At 33.9% G+C, this 17584-nt stretch overlaps 3 protein-coding genes across 5 annotated transcripts; 1 reads left to right on the top strand and 2 right to left on the bottom strand.

Moving 5' to 3' along the window:
* Window positions 1-2: 2 nt before the first annotated feature.
* LOC100183040 lies at window positions 3-2662 on the bottom strand. The gene is made up of 5 exons (XM_002122488.5): window positions 2450-2662; window positions 1037-1128; window positions 768-929; window positions 603-692; window positions 3-526 (listed from the first exon to the last, which is right to left on the bottom strand). The coding sequence occupies exons 1-5, from the start codon at window positions 2609-2611 to the stop codon at window positions 406-408; spliced, it is 627 nt and encodes a 208-aa protein (XP_002122524.3). The 5' UTR covers window positions 2612-2662; the 3' UTR covers window positions 3-405.
* Window positions 2663-4135: 1473 nt separating this feature from the next.
* On the top strand, window positions 4136-14688 carry LOC100185456 (ubiquitin carboxyl-terminal hydrolase 15). Of its 2 annotated transcripts, XM_026834137.1 has the most exons (20): window positions 4136-4154; window positions 4363-4486; window positions 4699-4826; window positions 5037-5167; window positions 5356-5482; window positions 5787-5929; window positions 6449-6552; window positions 6928-7079; window positions 7363-7496; window positions 8029-8147; window positions 8933-9197; window positions 9458-9570; window positions 9904-10023; window positions 10463-10576; window positions 10863-10956; window positions 11281-11392; window positions 12017-12212; window positions 12574-12723; window positions 13057-13264; window positions 13989-14688. In XM_026834137.1, exons 2-20 carry the CDS (start codon window positions 4374-4376, stop codon window positions 14235-14237), a joined length of 2772 nt encoding a protein of 923 aa, XP_026689938.1. In that variant the 5' UTR covers window positions 4136-4154; window positions 4363-4373; the 3' UTR covers window positions 14238-14688. The 2 variants fall into 2 exon arrangements, with proteins under 2 accessions (XP_026689938.1, XP_002128421.1); XM_002128385.5 differs by lacking the exon at window positions 4136-4154 and having other exon boundaries at window positions 4256-4486.
* Window positions 14689-15124: 436 nt separating this feature from the next.
* Window positions 15125-17522, bottom strand: LOC100183094 (ras-related protein rab7-like). 2 transcript variants are annotated; one of them, XM_026835537.1, is made up of 6 exons: window positions 17350-17522; window positions 17050-17109; window positions 16647-16773; window positions 15986-16204; window positions 15610-15844; window positions 15125-15462 (listed from the first exon to the last, which is right to left on the bottom strand). In XM_026835537.1, exons 2-5 carry the CDS (start codon window positions 17100-17102, stop codon window positions 15623-15625), a joined length of 621 nt encoding a protein of 206 aa, XP_026691338.1. In that variant the 5' UTR covers window positions 17103-17109; window positions 17350-17522; the 3' UTR covers window positions 15125-15462; window positions 15610-15622. The 2 variants fall into 2 exon arrangements, with proteins under 2 accessions (XP_026691338.1, XP_009862377.1); XM_009864075.3 differs by having other exon boundaries at window positions 15126-15844.
* Between the last annotated feature and the right edge of the window lie 62 nt (window positions 17523-17584).

Genomic DNA, 17584 nt, shown 5'->3' with positions numbered 1-17584 from the left:
TAATGACTTATCACATTGTGTAATAAAAGAAACAAGAAAACACATTTCGTGATAAATTTAAAACACATTTCGTCAAGAAACACATTTTGTGATAAATTTGAATACGGAAGCAACACATGTTTAGTATTGTTTTGTCGTTTTTACAGCATCACCGTGTCTTTGTTGGTCATAAAATGCAACAAGAACGTCATGAAATGCGTTATGAAATTCGCTGTGCTACAATTTTTTTCCATGCTTGGATAAATATCCACGTCGCACTTTCCAGAGTCCGCCCACTTTGCATAGAACATCCTGCATAGCTGTAACAAGACGTCCATGTCTTACTTGTGTATACCGCACATTAAAAGTGCTCGTTTCTCGGCTATTATTTGCATACGCCATACACTACAGTTTAAATGACAGTGTCTATCGTCTTTGTAAACGCATGCTTGTATATGAATGACGTTCACAGTGGCAACTACTCTGGACAATGTGTTTTGGTTGGGTATCGTCGGTATCTCCAAATGAGCGGTATTGGTCTTGTGAGCTGAAAATTGCATTTCGTTAAATCCTCCAAAAATTACACGAAAACATCCCAAGTATATTTTAGTATAGCCTATTACCTATAGCAGATGGTTGGCCGTTGTAGAGGTCTCGACACACCAGGGATTCTTGGTTGAGAGGAAGGGCGAATACATCTCTTAATAGGTTTGCTGTGGTACGTACATTATTATAAACTGAAAGGCAAAATATTCTCTTAGGCATTGCATGGCATATCGAATACTCACGTCAACCGTGCGTCAGAATTAAACTGTGTAAAAGCAGGTATAGGGCGGCAAGCATAGTAGGCAACCAGATCTTGGATGCTGTGAAACGGAATGTCTTTTTCGAGGTGATATGTTCCTTGTTTAACGATGATTTGTACATGTGCAATTCGTCCTTTGCTTACTCTGCCATTTCAAAAATGTGACATTAAATATACCGCTGTTGAAGCCTATACCACAGTTATGGAAATGTGGTCTATACCACATATCATAACTTTATAATTGTGACTTACACTGAAGTAATAGCCACTCGTAGAGGTTCGCTGCTCCAGCGTAACAAAAACACTCCGGGTTCTTTAGCATGGCGTTCCAATATGTCTTCCGCCTGTACAGCGAGAAACGTTACAGGGTGGTGGAAGATGGTACACCTTTTCATTCTATTTCTCCATCCCATTTGATGGTTATAACAAAGGATATTCAAAGAATTATAGTACCGTTTCCTTACGACCCCCACACACCGTTGTTAATGGTTTAAAACCACGATATTTGGATATTATGTGCCAAAGGTGCCACGTCTTCCACCAACCTATATATTAGGGTAGGGTATGATGGAACACTTAAGTAGCCTACATATTGCTCTTAAATCAAAATGTACTTTTGTGGTTATGATTGTTTTGTGTCATTTATAAGTTTCGCAAACGGACAAGATAAGATGAGACAATTTAAAAACCATGGTAATTTTGGTTTATCAAGAAAATTATTATTAGGACTACACGTAAGTAACACGAAATAATATTGTAGGCTTTGAAAATAAAGTTTAAACATTGACTGTCTCGCCGCACTGTTATAAATTTTAACTTGAGTATGTCATTGAATGAGCAAATGGTTCCTCAATTGATTACAGTGGCCAATTCTACAATGTATATTTGAACATAATAATATACCAGACAGTTTATATTTACTTATAATAAAGTTTATATTTTTGCCACAAACTTGGTATTGCTGCATTGTATTTCGCACAAGCTACTTCTCATTATAGTCTATCTTAACGTGATGAGTAATTTATTGTTCATATATTTTGTTATTATAACAGTTGAAATTACTCAGGAAGTATAAATTATTGAAATACAGTACCTGCAAAAGGTAGAAAGTGGGGCAAGACGGGACACAAAGTAAAATATTTTTAAAAAGTATTCTGCAAATTGTAGTTTACCTATACCGAAACTATCCAGCTGTGCTATTATTTTGCAACGTAATTTTATATATATTATAACTTTGAAAACAGTTTTTATGTGATTCTTGTAACCCTAATTTAAAAAAATAGTTCAGTCTGATTAAATAAACTACGCGATATTGGATTTATAATTCAATACACTGGTAAATAATGCTGCTAACATGCGTTTTGTCTAAGTTTAAATAGGTACCTTTAAGAAAACAATTATAATTTTTCCATTTTTTAACTTATACCCCAACTTTCTATAAAAGTAGGGTGGCGGGAGATGGGACACCTTTATTCTATTTTCTCGTCCCATTTGGTAATAAACAAAGAACGTTTAAGGAATTATAAAACCGTGTCCTCACCACTCCCATAGACCGCTTTGAATTGTTTAAAAACAATCAGAATATTTGGACATTATGTGCTATAAGGTGTCACGTCTTTCTTATAGAAGGTAAATATGTAGCCTATTGTAGAGACTGTAGCCTACCTCGGTGCGGTTGACATCTCGGAAATACGGCAGGGTTTCAATCCGGTTTAGTTGAGCATATAGTTCTTCATTCGCTATAGTTCTATCAACATCTCGTATTTCTGAGTATATATGTTGGCTTTCAGGACGTTGTCGAGCCATTAATTCATTAGAAAAACTCATGACTGCTATGAAAGAGAAAACTTCAAATCAACTAAAGAATAATTTAATTATATAATGAACTACAGGTAAAATAAACAAAACCAGCGAATTTGATTTGCAGAAATATATCAATAGTTTAATAATACGACTTATTTATTAAACTATAATAAGCAGTGTGGGGAAAGATGGGACACATTTTTATTCTATTCTCTCGTCCCATTTGGTAGTAAACAAAGATCATTCAAATAAATATAAAACCGTATTCTCACGACTTCCATAAACCATTGTTAATTGTTTGAAACACGATCAGGATATTAAGACATTATTTGCTAAGCATGTCCAATCTTTCCTCCACCTAATACATAGCTTATCAGTCTTTTGTTATATATATTGTCACTAGTTCTATATAAGTATCTAAGGCCCACTTTAACTTAAAGCTTGCTGTGTCTGTCTAGCTTCAACTATCCAACTTACAGCAAGATGATAATATTATTCCCGTAAAGTGATCTCATTTGTTTTGTGGTAAGTCGACATACAGCAGACTGGTTCCGCTTCTACGCGATTGAACATCACCCAAGCGAATGAACGAACATGGTGTGGGGCGAGCAATGACCTAGTCTAACCTATTTTTTTTCGTTTCACGCTTATATCTGGCACAAACATATATAATGCTTATATTGTATTTGATTTACTGCAGATAAATTCGTCGCCCAGGTTATCTAATCCCCTCATTTGATTAGTATCATATTCCGCCGCCATATTCCTCCTATATTCAAACACAAAGTGTGAGCTTCTTTCTTTATTCTCTTCGAGTTAAAGGCACACACAGGTGTTTATTGCGCCACCGAGTCTCGTATGTAATACAGTCTGTCGCACGGACAGGTAAAGTTTCGGCTACATAATAACAATACGAATCGAGAATAAAAAGTTTATGATAACATTGGAGTATTTTTCAACTACCGTGGCTCATCTAATATTGCCAGGTCACTATAGTAGACCTACTATATTAACGACATGTATACAATACAGCGTCAAACTTCACTTTCGGAAGCACCTGGGAACTGCATTAGGAGTCGAGCGTATCCTAGTTCGATAACCTCATACCATCAAATAAACATCTGTGCGTATCCTAGTTCGATAACCTCATACCATCAAATAAACATAGAGGATACAAGCGACTCCCTGCAAAATGTCAGTGTGTAATGTGTACCGAAATGTGTCGTGTTCTGCAGTGCGTTACGCGGTGTCTGCAGCAGTGTGTATCACATTGTGAGGAGTGTGCGCAGTACGTAAAGTTTATCCGTACCAATGTGCATTTGAAAAACTTTCGGAATAATTACGAAAACCCGCAAACAGGTTTTCGCCGGTTTCCTACACTTTGTAGGCGTTTTATATCTATGGTTCAAGATAAATCCAAGCATTTGGGATATGTCAACAAAAATTTAAAGATCCATGATAAAATTTACTATTTGCGGAAATCGGTTGACCATTTGCGGAAAACAGTATTATGTACTGTGTCCGTGTTTTCATCGCTGTTTCTGAGTGTACAGTTTTTAAGTTCCGGGTATGATTTAAGGATTTATGTAACATATCTAACACACTTTATATCATACACTGTCGAATTTTGCAACATAACATATTGTGCGCTAGGAAAGTGATGGTTCATATTAAAAAGTCCGTGCGCTTTGGCTATTTATAGAGCCCGTAACAGACTGCATTCATTCAGTGCATTGATTGTCAAAGTTTTATGTAACAGACCTTTGTTTATTTAGTTTTAATTAAAATGGGTCAACTGCCTGAAAACAAGGGGGGTGGAGGGGCCCCTCAAAATTTGGAAGCAGAAAAAAAGAAAATACAGAGTTTAGCAAATCAAGAATTAAAAAAGAATGAGCTTTGGTATGTCAGTCATTTAATATCGCCTTTTTATTATAAAACAATAAGTACTGTTGAACAAACCTGTTTCAAAATCTTCTTTAATCACTATTAAGTAAACTAGTCTGAATGAAACCATGCCAAAATTGTAAAAAAAGTTCCTTCTTTTCAATCTTGCATTCGTGCAATTTAAAGATAGCGTTTAAAACATTTGTATACTTTAATACCTATTGCAGGTACCTCATTGACAAACGTTGGTATGATCAGTGGAAAAAATATGTGGAAAATGATGGATATGGCTGGGAATCGAAAAACAACTCAAACCTAAACCCTGGCCCAATAGACAACACAGACATATTTACTGGTCTGTGTCGAGCTTCCAAAACTGTTATGTATTAAAGTTTTGCTAATAACATCAGCCAACTAATTTTAAAACCATTTTTTTCTTATTTAATATTCAGGTCTGTTCTGTATGTATCTGCATTTATAATGTTAGAAATAACAGCTTTTCCCCTTAGCAATATGACAGATCAAACTGTTATTTTAACCTAACTCTTCTATATTTCCATTGCAGATGAGACATATGAGCAAATGAAGGACAATCTATCCGAAGATGTCGAATTTGTGATGCTCCCAAAAACTGGTTGGGAGTATTTAGTTAACACATATGGATTGGTTGCTGATGGAATGGCAATTGAAAGGAAGGTGTGTTTTCAAATTTAGTGATTTTGGACAGGCGCTTTTGAAACAAACTTATAAGTTGACATTTCTTAAATACATTTAACACATAGTTGCAAACATAGGTAAGTTCTATTTATTTGTATCGTAAATGCAATAGACTTCAGCTCTGCTTTTTATATATACATATATATACTGAGTTTGTTGCATAACAGGTGATAGAGCAGGGATCATTTTTTAAGAAATGCGTCGTTGAAATTTATCCAATGCAGTTGAGATTATCACCATACGACAACAGGAAAGAAGTTGTGAAACGAAACTTCAGCAAAAGAAACACAGTTGGTAGGACACTAGGGTAGTTTCAAAATTACTAAAGAAATTGCATGTCATAGTATAATGACTGAATATAGTTCTAATTCAAAATGACCAATATTCATTTATCTATGAATATGAGCATGTCGGTAATAGTTTTTATGAGTGTTTATTTTTGATTTTATAGACATTTTTACCCAATTTAGGCCTTTAAAAATATATATATATATAGAATATATATAAATACATTAAAATAAAAATATTTTTGCCTGTATGGCTGTATTTCCCTCCACTTTATTACCTCTACCCTGTTAAAATCGTTTGTTTTTAAAAGGTGAAATTGAAGAAGAGGTTCGTAAAACCTTTCAAATCCCAGAAGAAACACCCGTAAAACTATGGAGTGCATATCTTCCTTCTAGTTTGGAATCCCTAGAAAAACATAAATCTGTTGAAGACAGTGCACTGCAACCTGGTCAGGTGGGTTTAGAAATGTTCGAGATAAAACTGAGCTTCCAAGGCTTTGCTGTGTCTTAGGAGGGACAAGTTTAGAGTTTAACTGCAATGTGTAAAACATAATACTTTTTGTGAACCATTTGGCTATGTGGCTACTCAAGGGTGATCATAAACATTAAATTAAGAATTGAATAAAACTGTGTATAAAACCCACATTTTTGTGTAGGTTTTTATGTCTTTAAACATATTTAATATTTGCATATGACATCTGTCATATGGAGATAGTTTTATCTTTGATTTTTATTCTAAATGTCGATTTTACATTTAAAAGCAAAACATTGAACACACAATATTTACATTGCAGTGTATGAAGTAAAGTCTTGGAAAATTTATTGTTTAGCAGCCATAAAAATCTCATTTTCTCTTTGTATTGACATTACCTATTTAATATAGACATTACCTCAATCGGCACATGCACATCTGATAGCAGCCTTATGTAAATATTGCTGTAAGTTTTATTTTGTAATCCTAACTTATGAACAGGTGGTGGTGTTTGAAACAAAGAAAGATGGAAAATGGATGCATACACCAACACCAACAACAAGCTATGTAAGTTCCAACTCACAGAACGGAGCTCACAAATCTGTGTAAGTACCAAGCTAACAATGCTAAATACATGATTCAGGCCTTTCCTCTGTTTTATGATTATGAGTGGTTGATGTGTCAAATTCAAAATAATGTTTGTTAAAGTCAGTTTAAATAGACATTTTATTTTTTTGCTAAAACTGTGTATCGTGTTATTTGTGGAAATAGTATATGTTGGAGAATGGAGATGGTGAATTACTGAATGTTGATATACTTTATGCATACAATTTCTGTGTACTACCACATATAACAAAAAATAACAATTTTCTTCATTCTATATAAAACTCCTTTTAAAATAATATACACACACCTATATATATATTTTAATAACAGTAAGTTTGCTTTGTCAATTTTACCAAAATAGAATTTTTTTTCAGAAATACATACGGTTTACGCAACACATCACCCACTCGTGGCAGGGTTTCAACAGCAGGTCTATGCGGTTTAAACAACCTTGGCAACACTTGCTTTATGAACAGTGCACTGCAGTGCCTTAGTAATGTTCCAGCACTCTGCAACTACTTTCTCAGTAAGAAAACATATATTTTTTTATTTGTGATAAAATTGTATTTTTGTTTTTCAAACATTTATGCATTCTTAGTCTCTTGCATAGCTTTTATTGGGTTGACATATCACTTCAATTATGAAATTGTTATGATGAAACAGACATAGATATTAAAATAGAATTATTCCTTTTACATAATCATCCATATATTGTAGTTTAAAGCACAACTATAACTTTATTATTCCAGTTTATTTTTGTATTTTTAAAAATCTAAATTTAGAGGGAATCATGTATTCATGTATTTTAGATGAAACATACAAGAAAGAACTAAACAAAACAAATCCTTTGGGCATGGGGGGCAAGTTGGCCAAGGCATATGCAAGACTTGTTCAGTCAATATGGTCTGGTGAGCAATCCTCATTTGCTCCACGAGAATTTAAGGTACAGTAGCTAAATCTTTTTCTAAGAACTATTTCCGGCGGTTTTGTACAATGGTAAGATGGCTTACCTCTAGTTCTAAACCAAAGCATACCACTATGAGGCTAAACACGGCTAGCATTGTGGGTGTATATCTCCTTGAGCACATTAAACAAAAATTGCTCCAACTCAGTGGTCTTCTACATTTTTTCGAATTATTATTGAAAAACATTAAAAAAAAAATTACCCTCACAGTTATACACATGGTAACAAGTAAGCAAGCATAAGTTGTATGAAATAAGACACTCGTGTTGCAGCGACTGTGGTTGCTATGACAAAAAAGGATAAGTTATTTAAATGTGACTTACATGCATTCATTTCATGTGTGTCTGTTCTATTACAATTAAAAAATGGTTCTGCTAATAAAAGCAATTCAATTTGAACAACACAAACTTTAAACTGAAATTCTACTTTAATCCTTTATATATATTGTAACTTTTTCCCGTTTAAATTGAAACAACCGCAGCGGTAAATAATATTTTTTTCTGTTTTCAAGATGGAGGTTGGTCGGTTTGCCCCAAGATTTTCAGGATATCAACAACATGATAGTCAGGAACTTCTCTCTTTCCTTGTAGATGGGCTGCATGAAGATTTGAACAGGATCTCCAAAAAGCCGTGAGTTTAATATAATATGTAAGGTATAAAAAAGCGGGGTTAATATTCTTATTATACCATCATGATATTACTATTATATTATCCTTGTATTAGTATTTTTATATATATCTTGTCGTAAGCCTTCAATCCCAACATTATATGATAATTAAATTGCTATATGTATATAACATTAACTTTGTATAGTTGTTACTACTAGTAGAAGTAATGTGATGGACGTAGCTTAATAAAGTTGATGACTTAGTAAATTTGATAGCGAACCATTGCTTTATTGTTGGTTAATATTTAATCCAACTATCCCTACAATAAAACTGACATGTTCTATCTTTTTGTCTTGTAATCCAACTATTTTAAACACTTGGTTTTATTAGTTTTTTTTTTTTTTTTTTAGTTTTACATTGTTTAATAGTATAAATAACCTTTCTAAACAGTTCTTGATATTTTCTGGACATTTCCCCTAATTAATAACATCTACAAACCTCCCTACCTAGCACTTAGCTCAGAAAAATATGATTAGTCGAATGTCATACCTTATACAACAGTTTGATACCTCTTGTCTATATTCCACAACCTAGTTTACAAACTTCAACACAGGAAGATTCACAACCCTAAAAACTCCATCAACAAGACTTTGAAAAAAAAAATATGTGGAAAAGCATGTTTAGTCCAAATGACACTGTGTCATAACCCACTCATGTGGACCTTACATCCTGCAGCTTAGTAACCCCTGCTCTATGTCTATATCGACAAATCCACAATAGAGGTATAAAATAAAATTTCCTTTTAAGATACGTGGAAATGAAAGAAGCAGATGGTCGTGATGACCAACTAGTGGCAGAAGAATCTTGGAGCAACCATCATCTTCGCAACGATTCAATCATTGTTGACACATTACATGGTTTGTTTCGGAGCAAAGTTGATTGTCCAGAGTGTCCAAGGATCTCAGTGACATTTGATCCATTCTGCTTCATCTCTCTTCCTCTTCCTTTGAAAAGACAACGAACACTTGAATGTTCGTTTGTTCCACTTAAGTATGATGGGAAAATATACAAGGTGAGTTTTTTAGTTGAAATGCTGATAAGTGATTCGGTAAAACTCTGGCTCAAAAGAGGATCCCATGTATATGGACGATTTTACTTACAAGTGGCTATAATGCATGATAAGCATGGAAGTAGAATGCAACCTTGGATATAGGCCCCCGTACCCGTGTTCTACTGTAACAACTTCTATACAGTATCAAGTTTTAAATGACAACTACTATAAATGTAAAAAGGCCACATTTTAACCAAAAACACACTTTTTATTAAACACAGTACCAGGTGACAGTAAACAAGACTGGTTGTATANGAGATTTGTGTAAAGCTGTATCCGAACTTAACAACATACCAAGCACTGAAATGACAGCCACTGATGTCTATAACTCCAGGTAACATTGCACTTAAAACCTTTTGTTTGTGTGTTTTAGTGAAGTGTTTTTCCATGAAGCACTGGTCAATACAGTAAGAGTAAGTTACAATCAATTAAATTTTTGTCACTACAGACTTGTGTTTTACTCATTATATTTCATGCTTTCTGTCGATTATAAATGCTTACGGAATTTGAATAAAATAAAATAATTATAATTAAGCATTTCTACATATTCCTAGCAGCGGTGCATCGATGTAAAGAGCTAGTATAATATATATTGTAGTATAATGTAATATAACAGTAGTATACTAATATACCAAATACAATATTAATTGCCATTGTTTTGGTTCAGGTTTCACAAGGTTTTCAAACCTAATGAAGGCATCAATGGAATTTATGAGAAAGATTACATCCACGTGTTCCAGAAACCTCCGAATATGACAATGGTGCCTGTGTATATGAGACACCTAAGGTATGCCTTTCTACTTCTTACAAAAGCAAATATATTTGTAATGTATTGTACCATTCTGCGCTATATGGGTGAGAGCTTACATCGAGACACATCAGGATCATAGAGATTTAGAGCAGGGTTGATTCATTACCTTAGTAATGTGTCATTTTCTAAATGGCCATTGTGGTTACTTAATAAATAAAGGGAAAATGGTTTAAAATGTGATGTTTGTGTTATTGTAGGTCAGGGTGTCTTGGGGCACAACACTAAGCAGTGTTGTTCCGAATCAGTAGTTCTATGGATTGTCTGGATTCGAAATTAAAAAGAACAACCAAACAAAATTGTGTTAAATATGAATGTAATGTTTTGTCATGGGTTTAGTTCTAATTTCAAGCTAAAACTATATCTATGACTTAAAAACTTGCTATACATTAATAACAAGACATTGACATAATACCAGTTCAAGTGGTCCGAACTCAAGCGCTCATCTCTTTGGTCAACCATTCCTTGTTCCAGTGGATATTCGAAACACAACATACCGACAACTTTACAAGACCGTTCTCAAAGCCACATGGTTTGTGTATCTTGATATATTGATTCACGCCTTAGTCACCCCTAAAGTTGTATAACTTGATGTATAAAGTACTGGGTGAAAAGTGTATATAACTGTATCATGTATTGATTCGGCTTCTGCCTGTTTAGGTTTTTCAGTTAATATCAGTGGTTAACATATCATAATACTTCCCAAGACAGACTATAGATTGATGGATAGACCGGGGTTTCTATATTATTTTTAGTAAATGGTTTCCAAGTAATATCATGGTATCTATTTTTCCACTAACTAATCGTGTATGTTATAGGAGATATATAAAAGATGACGAACTAAAGTCTGATGTTGCAAGATTGATCTGTGATGAGGAATACATGGATGATAAAGCTGAAGAAGATGATGAGGTGAGAATTTATTCAAAGGTTTGTGGAAAAAGATCATTAAACAGGGTGAAGTACATTTAATTTTATTTTTGATATTTTAGCTGAAATATTTGTTTAGAAAATTCATAATTTGGATTAGTTTTTTTTGTGTCATATTCTTATAAATAGTCAAAAACATGCTTAATGTTAAGTTAATTTTTAATTAACCCGAATTTTGGTTGAAGCACCATGGAATTTATTAATAAATGTAGTATTGTAAAAATTGCAACAATTTTAAAAACTAAGTATTATCCAGAGGTCCCAGAATTTTGGTCCCAGACTTAAAACATGTTGTTTAAACCGCAGGATTGCGTTCAACCTTCTGTGCACCGACTATTTTCATTGAAAGTGGTCAATTCGTTCGGAACTCAATTGCTAAGGGTTTTACACGAAACCGATTCGCCACTGGATTTATCTGGTAATTTATGTTTTTAACTTATTTGGAATTAAAAGCTGTTGCTATACAATAAATATATATATAGGCTATATTTTTGGAGTATTGTACTTAGTTAGCCACCTGTACATTTTTATAAATTCTAAGTTAATCGTTTAAGTTAGTTGCAGTGGTGGCAGTATTTATGAGCTGCATTATTAAAATAAGTTTTGAGGATGTAATATGTTAGTAAAATAAGATAAGATATGGGAATATCTTAGCTATAAGATAAGTTTTATTTTGTTTTTTAAGGGGGGATTGCAAACATTACTTTGATTGTTAAAGTAAGAGTGCAAACAGTATATCTTGTATTCTTATTCCATATGGATGGGGTCCTTATGTAAACGCACATGGGGTTTATGTCAGAATCAGTTTATCACCCCAACACCCAGTGCATTGTTGAAAATAGTAAACACCTTTTATATTATAATTGACAGCCATAAGCCATACAACTACTTCCTGCTCGCTGGAGGGCCTCTGTGTGATTTTTATGATGTAATACTAAGTGTTTGTTTTGATTAATGATAACAATGACAGAACAAAACATTAAAAGATTTGTTTGGGAGTATTGAGTTTTTATTTATTGTTTTTTATTTTCCATGTTTGCAGAGAACACCTACATTACTGCCGACTGGTCATACTATGTATATGAACATCAACTTATGCAACACCACTGGTCAGATGTGTCAGAAAGTCATGAAAGTATGGCAGCTTGCAACATCAGGAAAGCAAATAGTGGAGTCCAATTACATGACTGCATGAGACTATTTACAACTGAAGAACAACTTGATAAGGACGATGCATGGTAAGCGTGAATGGTAATTTGTATCAAGTTGAGACACCACATAATTCTATTCTGTATAAGTCCTGTTGTGTGAGCACGGCAGGTGTACCTGGCTATGGAGCTCATTCAAACCAATATAACCCATTACCAGTGGTGGTATTGAATGTATACCACATGGTTTTAGTCTATATCGTTAAAGGCACATAGCACAAAAATCCATGCAACCTGTAATGTAGGGTAGGTTCGGTCCTCAACCCCAACATTTTTTTAGTTGCATTTCCAATGTCCAAATATAGGCACAAAAAAAGTATTATAATTTTTAACTTTACATGTATATGTGTAATTTATAAAAAATGTTACATTACAATTTAAAAACCATCAGGTATTGTTCTGATTGTAAGAAACACCAGCAAGCCACCAAGAAATTTGATCTATGGATGCTTCCACCTGTTCTTATTATTCACCTCAAGCGATTCTCTTACACCAGATACTCAAGGGACAAGCTTGACACACTGGTGAACTTCCCTACCAGGTTATTTCATGTTATGTCTCATACTTACCTTGCACGTAATCTATGTGTGATGGTAATACACTGTAGTTGTTAAGGGATATAAGGAATGGTTTATGAAAGAAAATGTAAAATTTAACTTTTTTCATTATTGTTATCATTAAAGAAAATTTGTTTTTTTGCATCTAAGTAGTAACAGACACCCATAGGTTTTAGTTGTTTCCCCATATTAAAAGTGTGCTTTTATGGACGCTGGACACCGAAAAGAACTGACATAGTGACTATTTTCTTTATGTTTAATTACTTATAAAGTTAACATTATTGTAAATGGTATCGCTTCTCTCCTTTACATAACAGGGATCTAGATCTTTCTGACTTCATTGTTAATCCTAACAAGGGCAGTTTGCCCAAGCCAAAACGATGTTACAATCTAATTGCTGTTTCCAATCATTATGGTGGGCTTGGTGGTGGCCACTACACCGCCTATGCAAAGAATCATATTGATAAGCAGTGGCATTATTTTGATGACAGTAGTGTCTCCCTATCCTCTGAAGATAGAGTGGTGGTAAGTACTTCAAGTCTAGAAAATGTTCAGTTTTTTTCCGATTTGTTATGTTTATGTAAATTATTAGTTGAATTTTTAATGTCAGAAATTATATATATATATATGTATGCCTGGCAGTAGAGGAATATCTTAAAATTTCCAAACAAGCCTTTCTTAACTAAGAATGTTTTGTTAAATATTGTTCAATGTCATAATTTGATAGTTGGGTGTTAGGTTTTAGAGGAACTGTTGTAAGCTTTATTGTGTCGTGATAGTAGAACTTGCCTATTGTGTTATGAGGACCCCCTGTGAAGTGACCATAGAAAGAAAATAGCTTCACCATAAAATAGAGAAGAAAAGAAAAAGTGTAAACCAAGCTATTTACAAAAAAAAGGATATTAAATAAAACAGAAAATAATTTGAGTATGACTTATTTTATACACCGCATGAAACAAGGTCATATCCTTGTACAGTAAACATGAGAGTGCCTAATTTAGAGTGTTATATGCAAATTTTAGTTAGTGAAGCATGAAAACTGATTCACTGATGTTAAACTGTAACACAATACTGTATACTGTATGTGAAATTGAAGCATGATTTATAAACATGACTTTGCAATAATGTTGTTAAATGTTGCAGTGTGGTATACCACTGCAGCTTATGTTGATAGATTAGTGTATTTGTATGGGAAAAAATAGTGGTGATAAAACCTAATTAAATACAATATATTATTTGTATTTTATAGACAAAAGCTGCATACATGCTTGTCTATCAACGGCAAGATATGGAGGCTTGGCTTGATGACAACCCTGATAAAACCTTCCCGTACTTGGAGCCAATTTTCAGCCCTCGTGCCATGGGGTTGGGAGGTCCCGCGTGTTCGGCTGTGGGTACAAGCTTCAAATATGATGGGGTGAATGCAAGCAATGGCCACCAGCTCGATGAAGACACACTTAACAATAATAATGCTGATGATGACATGGACACTAGTTGATAGCTACAACTGATTGGTTTTAACTGTTGTGTTGCGTCTTTTTCAAGTTAGCTTTCATATATAAACAGGAACACTTGCCTAGTGGGCATAGGGCTTCGGAACAAGATTCAATTTTTTCTTTTATTTCAATTCTTCTGTGACGTTGTTAGTAGGTCAATCGTTAGTAAGTTAACTTAGTTAAGGTGCGTGTTCCAGTCTGTCCGTAATCTGAATGTATTCTGTGTAATGCTTTGTAACTTAACACAAACTAAACTACATTATCCCGCTAATTTAAAAGACATGAATATGATACAATTGTGTTGTACAGATATGTCTGCTAGTTCATACCAGCTCACTGCTTTAACTCAACTTACACCACCTTTCAGTGCATTGACGTGAGTGGTTTAAGTATATTTTCTCATTAATTGTCGGCATTTGAAAAATGAAATATATGTTAAGCAGGAAATTGCAATCGAATTTGTGGTTTTTGGTTGTGATGTTGGTAGCTAGGCTGGTCATTTGCAATAATAATTAGCTTGCCTAAGTCTACACCTACAGTTTTAAACAGTAGGTAACATAAACCAAATGCTGAGAAAACTGCTGGGTAACATAAAAAAGGAAATGTGTTTACAAAATTATTGACTATCTAAATCGCTTACACAAGCAACCCAAGTAAAATTTTTCTTTCAAAATATTTATTCTGATCGCAGAAATTGTAGCAAACATATATATACCAGTTTAGTAAGTATTATTTTTTTTACCAAAACACTTGTTAAATTGAGTACAAGTTAATTTAAACTAAATGTTTTGCTACATGCCACTGTAGCTGTGGTACAAACATGTAAGGTCACCATGGAAATTGAAAATATCAGTGTGAGATGCTTTGCAGGAATAACAACAAACAACGATGGTGATGAAATTGGTGATGGTTTATGTACAATTATTGCACACAAAACACATGGAACAAAAACACATAACGCAGTCTAAGAGTTTTTTTTTTAATTTGTCTGAAAAAAAAGTAAATCCAGGCATAGATGCATTGGGCTATTGGTGAAATTTTAATCAAGAATCAGAATTTGCTTCACAAGATAAAAGTAACATACATGAAGCAATATCATACAACGAATATAATTAGTTTAACAGATTAGGAACAAGATCAGTGGACTTCCCGTGGTGGAGAATTTAAGAAGATTAGAAATTAATTTCAGGCTGAAAGGAGAAGAACCACACTCTGTATCTTTCATTACTAAAGAGTAAGGACCAATTAGTATTAAACCTGTAAGCTTAAACTTGCTTATCAGAAGAAGTCAAACAACATATGAAGATGGTTTGGAAACCAGAATACACTGTGAAAATATCACGGAGGTGGAAAACACTGTCAAACTTGAGATACCTGTAAACACAGCCTAGCATGAGCAATCTCCAGATTTTGGTTTGCTTTCGTTATTTTTAAGGTCAATGCGGTCAGGAAATTCGTTGAAGAGTTCCGCGTCAGATTCCTGCATTAAAGCTTGCTTGGCCACAGTTTGAAATGCTTGTTCCACATTGATGTTGTCCTTCGCTGAGCATTCAAAGTATGGGATATCGTTCTTACTGTGACACCAACCTTGTGCTCTCTTGTATGATACCTGTCAACACAATGCACACTGACTTTTGAGATAGTCCTTGAGTGCGTGTCACTCAAACACATTGAGGATAGGTCAAATTCACAAACAAAGAAATCTAACTGTGAGTTACACATTATGCTTTGTGATACTATGATAACTTACCACTCGATTTTCAAGATCAATCTTGTTTCCAATTACTACAAATGGAAAGTTTTCAGGGTCGCGTGGTGAGGCTTGGATAAGAAACTCATCTCTCCAACTGTCAAGGGTTTTGAATGTGTTTGGCATTGTGACATCATAAACAAGCACACAACAGTCAGCTCCTCGGTAGAAAGCAACGCCCAGTGATTGAAACCTTTCTTGCCCAGCAGTATCCCAAATCTGAAGAAGAATAAAGTTATTGATTCTTAACCATTAAAAACTGTTTAAACTTTAAACCTGTCTTGCAACATGGTCAGTGGTCTAGAATAAATAGTATTGGAGTTAAAATAATATAATTTGTTTCAAGACCTTGCTGCGAAAGTATGTCCGACTAAAGCAGTCTTAGTGTTTGGTAAACAACCAAATCTAGCCTTAGCTCTAAGCCCCAAAGACCTTACTCATACAAATAGAACCCTAAACACAAATTTGAGTATAATGATAAACAAATAATTTAGATATAAAAATTCTTTTGTAAACTTACTTCAGTTCTTTTAAAATCTTACAGTTAAAAATTACTAGAAATACCCCGACAGCGGTAACCAATTGTCCATTCAAATACTCCGACACTTGTTATGCCTGTTTAAGACATGTTTTCCTACTAAATGTCAGTCAAATGATTCACCTGCATTGTAACTAGCCTGTCATCAACCATAACTTCTTTAGTGAGAAAATCAGCACCAATTGTAGCTTTGTATTGGTTGCTGAACTTTTTATTCACATATTGGTTCATTAAAGATGTCTTACCAACTCTGCAACATTCATTATTTTTGGTAAACCATAATATTCTGTGAAACTGTCCATTAATAGTATATAATATATTTTTATACTAAAACAGGTTATGCTTGGTGGTCAAAATGTACAATTATGTTTAAATGATCGGAATTTGATTAAAAACATGAGTCCAACCTATACTATAAAGCTAAGCGTAACCAAAAAAATAGCAACCCACACAACAAGCAAATCATGATTATGCAAAAACGCAAAGTACGTATTTGTGTGAATAGCATTGAACCAACACCACTTACCCGCTATCTCCAAGAATAATCACTTTTAATAAAGTCTTCTTCCTTGACGCCATTATAAATCTGCAGAATAACATAATTATATAAACAAGGTGTCTTTTACAGTGAAACACATTTAAACAACATTTTAAAGTGTATTTAATTATTAAAAAGTGATCTAAACTGTACAGAATATATAACATAGCCTACACAATAAAACTTTGAAGTAATGTATGGCATATATATGCTAGTAATGCTACCACACCACAAATACCTTTGGTAGCATACATTGGATTTGTTCAATAACTCTAAATTAGGACTTACCAAATGCAAAAAGAACTGAACGAAGAAATGTTTACTTAATACAGTAGAACTGTAAACACTAAAATACAATTGTTCGATCTGTTAGTTACACCCTAAATACGCGCGTCACGGAAAAGCTAAGTAATCTAAGGTTCTGTAAACAAAAATCCTGTGTGACATAAAAACACAAATCATCATAGGGTTGGTAAAATCATATCACATAGTTGCCAGAAAACGTAATAGTTTAAAACGCCTG

This window comes from Ciona intestinalis, chromosome 1 (genome assembly GCF_000224145.3).
Source record: "Ciona intestinalis chromosome 1, KH, whole genome shotgun sequence".
NCBI classification, from domain to species: Eukaryota; Metazoa; Chordata; class Ascidiacea; order Phlebobranchia; family Cionidae; genus Ciona; species Ciona intestinalis.
This window is presented reverse-complemented; position numbering and strand designations above follow the sequence as displayed.